The sequence below is a fragment of the Sinocyclocheilus rhinocerous genome, unplaced genomic scaffold (assembly GCF_001515625.1).
Source record: "Sinocyclocheilus rhinocerous isolate Xijiao unplaced genomic scaffold, SAMN03320098_v1.1 scaffold1548, whole genome shotgun sequence".
In the NCBI taxonomy this organism is placed as follows: Eukaryota; Metazoa; Chordata; class Actinopteri; order Cypriniformes; family Cyprinidae; genus Sinocyclocheilus; species Sinocyclocheilus rhinocerous.
The window spans coordinates 642,191-650,873 of record NW_015630996.1 but is presented as its reverse complement, the minus strand read 5'-3'; the positions used below and the strand labels follow the sequence as shown (position 1 = coordinate 650,873).

General features: G+C 35.0%; 1 protein-coding gene across 1 annotated transcript in view; it reads left to right on the top strand.

Moving 5' to 3' along the window:
• Window positions 1-4,967, top strand: part of LOC107740988 (proprotein convertase subtilisin/kexin type 5-like) — an 11,972-nt gene extending 7,005 nt beyond the window's left edge. The window contains exons 5-8 of the mRNA XM_016553558.1: window positions 1,755-1,969; window positions 3,032-3,132; window positions 3,390-3,579; window positions 4,498-4,967. Of these exons, the coding sequence (XP_016409044.1) occupies window positions 1,755-1,969; window positions 3,032-3,132; window positions 3,390-3,579; window positions 4,498-4,721 (730 nt within the window). The 3' untranslated portion in view covers window positions 4,722-4,967. The remainder of the gene's footprint in view (window positions 1-1,754; window positions 1,970-3,031; window positions 3,133-3,389; window positions 3,580-4,497) is intronic.
• Window positions 4,968-8,683: the final 3,716 nt, after the last annotated feature.

Here is an 8,683-nt window from a genome sequence, read left to right as displayed (position 1 = left end):
CCCCTTTCTTCTGTGAAAGAGCAAAGGCGATTTGCAAATAATCATAAAAAATATAAAGTGTCAGACTTACTTCTGGAGGTGCAGCTGGATCACGAACAATGGGTACTGATCTATCCTTGAGTTTTAACTTTTTAACAAAACCTGCCTTGAACTGTCCCTCGTTCAGAAAGCAGTCTGGAGTAAAATTATTTGCGCAGATATAAACGAATTTAGGTGTATTCAGTGGCGCATTACCATTACAAACAAAACGAATGCACTGCGTCCTTAGTGGCTCTGATGTCGGGAGAAAATTAAGATTCTTATGTTCTTCTACATCACAAAACTACAAAACACTTTTGTGTTCTTCTGTGCCACCTCTGTAGTACAAATTAATTTATTAATACTAATTTCATATGATTGGTAACTTATTTGTCTTATTCTACTTCTTATTATATTGTTTTAAATAGAAATTTTAAAAAGCTTATAAACATACATTTTTGAATTTGACATATATGAAAATGAGGCCATTATACAGGTAAAAAGAAAATACCCCTGTACGTCACTTTAAGGAGTCAAATGTCACCTCGTATTAGGAAGGCTAATTTTTAATCAGATTTTTTGATTATTGATCAGAAGGTGCTCCTAAATTTTTAAATTAGGAGTACAAGCGCTCCTGACTGAAATTATACGCTAAAAATGAAACTAAATCCACCAGCAGGTGGCGGCAAGTCACTGATTTTATCACTGAATCATTCATTCAATTGTTTCGTTCGAACGGCTGATTCATTCAGGAATGAAGCAACTGTCTTTATGAACTGACGGAAATCCGTCATAGCGACAGAAGGGAACACTTTAATCCCTGCATAAATTACATTTTAAATATATATATATAAATAGAAAAAAAGTGTTTTCAATTGTATTACTGTTTCATATGACTACTGTTTATACTGTATTTTTGATCAAATGCAGCCTTGGTGAACATAAGATGTTTTTTTTTTTTTAAATAAAAAACATTAAAATCTTACCAATAAATAACAAAATGACAAGCGTATAAGCATTAAAGGGTTCTTTCTCCCACAATTACTCATCCCCATGAGGTATAATAAAACCTGGCACAGCTGAAACAAACTGGCATGGATTTATAACAACAGAAAGGTGAATAAATAATGACAGCATTTTCACTTTCAATTTCTCATCTATTTTGTTCACTATAGGATAGAGAACGGTTAAAAGGCCACACGAGGTCTCTGAATGGGGGTTTCCCAGTGTCATAAGACTGTAACATTAATATTATCACTATGACTGCTCACCAGAGATAACTGAAACGAATAATTTACTGTTTCAGTTTGTTGGAATATTTTTCAGATTCTATCTACATGTATTTTGTGTAGCAGGGTGTTCAATAATTGCCAGTAAGATTTTTCTACTCCACCTTTTTATAACCGATGCTGCTTGAGCAGGTTAAATTGGTAGAATATGCATTTTTCTCATTTTCACAACAGTCAGAAGCTAACCGCTTTCATTTGAAACCGTAGAGTAATACGAGAACCATGAAAATAGCACAATGTTGCCATGGGCAAAGGTCAAATATATAGTTTAGCAGTAATTATACAGAAACATTTTCCACAATTGACCGATCAGAATCAGGTGTTTCAGAGTGTCGTGTAATAATAATGCTAAAAGACTTGCTTTTGATGCAACTGAATCGTGATTATTCAAAAATGATGCTTTCCAAAATGACAGCATTGTAACACATGTCTGTATTTCCCCTGCAGTTACTTTGTGGACGCCTCCAGCGGAGCATATCAAGAGTGTGACCACACGTGTGAGGAATGCTCAGGAAGCAGCCGTTTCTGTCTCAGCTGTAGAGATGGATACTTCCTGTTGAGAAAGTCTGGACAGTGTCTGCGTACATGCCCATCAAACTACTTCCCTCACACCTTAGACAGAGATTGCCAAAGATGCCACCCCACCTGTAAAACATGCAAGGGTCAGACTCACCACATGCCTGCAACTGTCAAATAAATAGGGCTGCACAGTAAACACTTAAAAAACTAAAAATGTAATATTTGATCTATTTACTGGGATGCAATGCAAACCCTAATTTGGGAAACCCTGACTTACATGATAACTAAAAATTAAAGATAAACTGAAAAAGCCTATCTGCATCTTACAGGTTCATAAATCTGTGTGTATATATATATATATATATATAGATAGATATATATACATATATAGAGAGAGAGAGAGAACAGTTAACTAGTTAGTGGCTAGTCCGAGGATTTTCAAAAAATATTGGTTGCGTATGCGAGTGATTTTTTTTTTTCTCTCGTTGTAGAGGGTTGCTGGGTTCGACACAAGCTCAATCAACAGGCATAATGTTTATTAACATAATATTGTTAATTATGATTGGTCGCTCCTTTTCTTTAAAAAATAAAATCAGGGTTACAATGGAAGTGAATGCAGCCAGTCTGTAAACGTTTGAATACTCAGTGTTGCAATAATACAGTAGTAGTTACTAACCTTTTCTGTGTGCAGTTTAATATTCAATTTTTAAACTTTGCTGCCATGACAATATAGCAGCTATAAGATAATAAGCTTCATCTTTCTGCATTTAACGCTTTCAAAAATTGTCCCCGTTCACTTCCATTGTAAGTTCTTTTTAAACGAGAAGAGAAGTCAAAAGTATTTTTTATGGTAATCAACATTATGCTGTTGATTTACCTAAACGTGTACTGAATCCGCAATATTCATTTAAACCACACTTATGCATATCTGAAGTGATTGTTTTATTGATATATGAAGTTTATCACAATATGAACATTTAATGTTTGACAACAAAAGTGTCTAAATACTAATGCAGTGACATTTTTTCAACTTTTAAGTGTTTAAAAATAAGACTAGATCATCTTTTATCATCTTAACTCTGACTTTTCAGAAAGTTGTCTTTCATCCTGCATTTTAAATCCATTTTAGACCGTTTTTAGTACAATCCGAGTGCAGATGATATGATTTGTGTACCTCAGCATGATTTAACTAGTCTGATCGGCAGGCTCTGGTGAGATCTCCTGTACATCATGTTATGACCGTTTCAAAGTGTTTGGAGGAATCTGCTCATCTACGTGTCTAATGGGGGAATATCCCATCCGTGTGGTAAATGTCTCTTTATTACAGTTTTATCAAATCTGTAATGTGCTAATCTAACTATATTGTAGTGTTTTTTTTTTACATTTAATTTTCTCTCTTATACCTTTATTGTTTGTGTTTATCTTATTTCATCTCATCCTGACATTTCTTAGCCATTCAAACGTACATTAAATGTGTGAACACCCCCCTTCATAGATTACTCTAGACAAATTCCTTATTTTAGATATTTTGGTTCTTTCTAACATGTTTTGTGTTTTGCACAGAATAACACATGTGCCCCATGTGACCCGTCCTGTAATGAATGTAAAGGTCCGGAACCCTACAGCTGCACCTCGTGCCCTATTCTACTGCGCCTCACAGAGGATGGGAGGTGTCTTCCTCGCTGTGGAGAAAACACACGCACGCATTCCTCAAGATTTCCCTCGGAATGCTGCCAGTGCCACACACTGAATGGTACAAGCTTTAAATGCATTCATTCTACACTGGGAAAAAAAAAACATTTACTGTGAAACCATTTTCACTTAGAAATTGCTAGTAAATTTCACAAATAATCACAAAGAAGTGACAAGTAACACAAAAAAGTCAAGGAAGACTAGTATTCTTTTAAAATGTACACATTTCTCATGTACTTAATGTCATTTATAAAGACAATTTGAGTCTTTAAAACTGCAAAAAAAAAAAAATAGAAATATTATATAAATTATTTATATATTTCAGTGTTATTTGCATATTATTAATGTACTATTGTAGTATTTATTCATATTATAAATGAGCTTTTATAAAAAAAAATTTGTTTTAGTAATCTTATGTGGTGTTGTTATTTGTAGTTATTTTAAATAGTTTTAAATAGTTAATATTTCTATTTAGCTTCAGTTTTAGAGTTTTGACTTATTTTATTTCAGTTAGTTACCAAGGTTAAATTTCAATGTTTTTGTCTAATATTTATATTTTATTTCAGCCTCATTTCAATTAACATTTTTAACAGTTTTAGTTTTAGTAAAAAATAACAACACTGATATATTTAAACTGCTTTACAGATACAATTATTTATATCAATTATTTGTATTAATATTTATATATTAATACAAGCTCACACTTCTGCTCAACACCCTGCCAAATTCAAATATTGCATGCCTTTTTGTTTGATTTTTAAAAAACTGAGAATGAAATTCAAATGTATTTTCTGTCGTAATGACAGCATGCCATCAATGCCTGAACCAACCATGTAAGATTCACATAATACTGTATCATTAGATAACACTGACTCAGAGTGGGAGATGTTACTAAATTATGGTTTGTACATTTTTAAAATTTGAATTTTTTTTTAGCTTTCAGTGTGAAGCCATTGACCTTTAACCTCTCTTTTCTCAGATGAATGCATTGTCGCACAGAGCTACAACGTCTTCAACAACGATCCAGTGGCTTGGGTTTATCCTGGCCTTTTTGTTTTCACTGTCATATTTGTGCAGGTGAGCTTGTGGCTTGCCATTTTTCTCTTCCTGCATTTTCGCCAGAAGATCACCTTAAAGCTCACCGTCAAACCGAATGGCTACACCAAAATCGCAGACGACCCCTTCACCTCTGCGAACCTCTAAGCAAGCCAGGAGGATGAGGACATGGTGTGGGACGGGATAGTGTATCAAAAGTTTAAATACAGCCTGTTGGAGGGAGATGAGGAAGGGGAGGCGGTGGAGCTGGAATATGATAATATTTATACTCTCACATAAATTACAAAAAACCTGTTTATTTTCTTTGATATATGCATATCAATACTTTATTTATTATCATTCTGACATGCAGAAACCCACTAATCTTCACCAATCAACCATTAAAGAAATAGTTCTCCCAAATATCACGATTCTGTCATCATTTACTCACCATAATGTTGTTCTAAACCCATGATTTTATTTCTTCTGTGGAACACAAAAGATGGTATTCAGCAGAATGTGCAAGCTGCTCTTTTACATACAATAAAAGGTTACCATGAATTTTCAGTAAGTTTCGACTTGGAAAAATGCACTGAAAAGTGAATTTCAAAAGGCTTGGAATAAAGTGCAGGAGTCATACAGGCTATTGTTTTTATGCTTTTATGGTGCTTTTTTTTCTTGACAGACTCTGGTCTCCATCCACTTCTAATGGAAAAGAGCATCTTTGATGGTGCTAATGTAATACTCTTTTGGTAAGTAGCTAAATATTAAATACCACGTGGCGGTATCATAAGTATTCATGTTTATGTCATGCCTGCTTTATGTTTGTAGTTAAAGGAAAATGTCACCCAGAAATGAAAATGTACTCGCCCTCAGGTCATCCAAAATGTAGATGAGTTTGTTTGTTCATCTGAACAGATTTGGTAGAAATGTAGCATTACATCACTTGCTCACCAATGGATCCTCTGCAGTGAATGGGTGCCATCAGCTGATAAAACTTCACAATAATCCACAAGTAATCCACATAACTCCAGTCCATCAATTAGCATCTAGTGAAGCGAAAAGGAGTGTTCTTATAAACAAATCTGTTTATTATAAATATTTATTTGGACTCTCATTCTGACGGCAACCATTCACTGCAGAGGATCCATTGGTGAGCAAGTAATGTAATGCTAAATTTCTTCAAATCTGTTTTGATTAAATAACCTCATCTACATCTTTGATGGTCTGAGGGTGAGTACATATTCAGCAAATTGTCATTTTTGGGTGAACTATTCCTTTAAGACCTGTAAATGATTTAAACAGTGTATTGACAGTCCTTTTCAAATGTTAGCTGATTAAACAGTCTAAGGATGATGAATAGGACATTATGGCTTCTTGTTGTGGGTGTATCTCCTTTAAGTTTGATTACTTGATTAAAGCTGCAGTCCGTAAGTTTTGCCTCTTTGTCGCCATCTCTGTTTGAAAACCTGGAATTGCAGCTGTGTGCGGAATTATCTAGCTTGCGTGGGTTGTGAGTCGGCACGGCTCCAGCGCGGATGAATCTAATGTTCTGAAGAGTATGTGTGGCAGTCAGTCACCGCACCGGTGTGGATATTGTACTTTGCACTCACATATTCTAGCCTACGTCTTGGAATACATGACTCAAATTAAGCATTTAAACTGTATATTGTCATCTGAATGAACAAGTAACAAGTCTGCCACGTTTGTTCTGACCAACTGAGGAAAAAATCATTACCATAAATCTCGCTACCAATGGTGATTAAACCTAAAGATCGGTTAGCTCATATCACATCAAACCGTTCAAATTATTATTATTGTTAAACTTTATTCTCAAATGATTAATGTTAACATCAGCATTGGTGACTATGAGTAGTGTGTATTAGCGTGTAGATTTCAATTTCTGCACAGTCTAATCTAATTGTCTTACTCTTCAAATTTCATATTAAGAAAAAATTTTAACCCAAAAAGCAAATTATGCTCCCTTCGAACTGGTTTTCTTTAAAATACAAATCTTTGTAATCCCAGGCTATCTGTAATCAGAAGCACATTTATAACTGGCATATAATTTAATTTCATTCACATGTGTTTCATAAACACATAATCCTTTATGGATTACAATCCGCCATCAAAATGATACATTTAAAGTCCACCTGTAGTCATGCTCGAATTTCCCACGAAAACCTACCCGTACCACTCAAATTAGAAAACATTATTATAAGCTAACCGTTGTGAATCGGGCTAAAGTAAGGCGATAGTTTTGAACACTGGCTGGTTATGTACTTGCTCAAATATTGATTTCGGATCATTTTTAACCAAAAAAAGTTACGGACTGCAGCTTTAAATTAACACACGCTGAAAACTTAAGATGTCTTCAACGATCCGAAGAAAGCTCACGTCACACCCCACACCCCTCCTCATCAGGGTACACTGGCTGCCAGTAGCTGCTCGCATCAAATTCAAGGTACTGATGCTTGCCTACAAGACAACCACTGGCGCTGCACCAATATACCTAAACTCACTAGTTCAGACCTACGCGCCCTCCAGAAGCTTGCGTTCTGCAAGTGAACGACGCCTCGTGGTACCATCCCAAAGAGGCACAAAATCACTCTCACGGACCTTTTCCTGGACTGTTCCCAGCTGGTGGAACAACCTGCCTATCTCAATCCGAGCAGCTCAATCTGTAGCCATTTTGAAAAAACTTCTAAAGACACATCTTTTTCGCCATCACCTGACCAATTAATACTAGCGCTTACCTATTCTATTCTATTCTTGCTATGTGCACTGTGCTAGACTAACTGAAACTTGTCACAGCACTTGTATATTGTTGCTCTCGTTGGTCTGATTGCTTCTACTTTGGAAGTCGCTTTGGCTAAAAGCATCTGCTAAATGACTAAATGTAAATGTAAATATGTACTGTAGATGTTTTTTTGAAAACGTTTTTTTCTGAACTTCTGCATGAAAGTTTTTATACTTCATATTCATTTGATGAATTTAGCACAATAAACCATAAACTAATTCTTCAAACATGAATTACCTGTACACTACTGTTCAACATTTTGGGTTGAGTCCCCCCCCCTTTTAACTTTTTTGGGGAAAAACGTCAGTGTGAATATTTGGTTATTTTAAATTGTAATGTTTCACACGATTACTGTATTTCTGCACAGCAAAAAGCACAACTTTCTTTTGAAAACAAAACCATCTTACAAACCCAAAATGTTTGAATGGTAGTGTACATGTGACCAAGGATTAACTACAGACAAGTAACAGATTTCCATTAGATTAAATCCAGATAAATCGTTTGATTGTATGGGAAACCCTCACTGAAATGTCAGCTGATCTTCCTGGCACTGCGTGACCAACAGCGCACAAAATGAAATAAGAGCCGGTTCACTTAGCCTTGAGGGTGTCTGTTTTTAGGACATTATCTTTACAGCAGCCTCTCATCCAAAAAAGCTGACCGAATATTTAACTCTTTCTTAATGTTAAGATCTTGGGACATCACCTGACAGACACAGGAAATAATACAGCTGTGAATCCTTTTCAGTCAGACGATTCAAATGTTCCTTTACCCAAATAATATACACTTTATATACTCTAGTTTTTATTTTTTATCAGTTTTAGTCATTTTAGTACTTAAACTGAAAGGGATAGTCCAAACAAAAATGAAAATTTTGTCATCATTTATGACTTTCTTCTGTGGAACACAAAAGAAGGTATTATGAAGAATGTTGGGAAACAAACAGTTTTGAGTTCCATTGACTTCCATGGTGTTTTGTCAATGGGAACGAACAGTCTTTAGTTACCAACATTCTTCCAAATATCTTCTTTTGTGTTCCAGAAGAAAGAAACTCATAGATTTGGAACAACTTGAGGATGAGCAAATGACAGAATTTTCATTTTTGGGTAAACAATCCCTTTAAATTCAGTGTTCAGCTAGGTCAGCTTTTTAATATTAATTTTCAAGTTTAATTCAATTCAAGTTTATTTGTATAGCGCTTTTCACGATACAAATCGTTGCAAAGCAACTTTACAGCAAATTAAGTTTCTACAATATTTAGTGGTAGCTTATCAGTGGTGACTGTCAGTTAATGTACATATGGCAGAAATGTACGGAAAAATCAATTAAA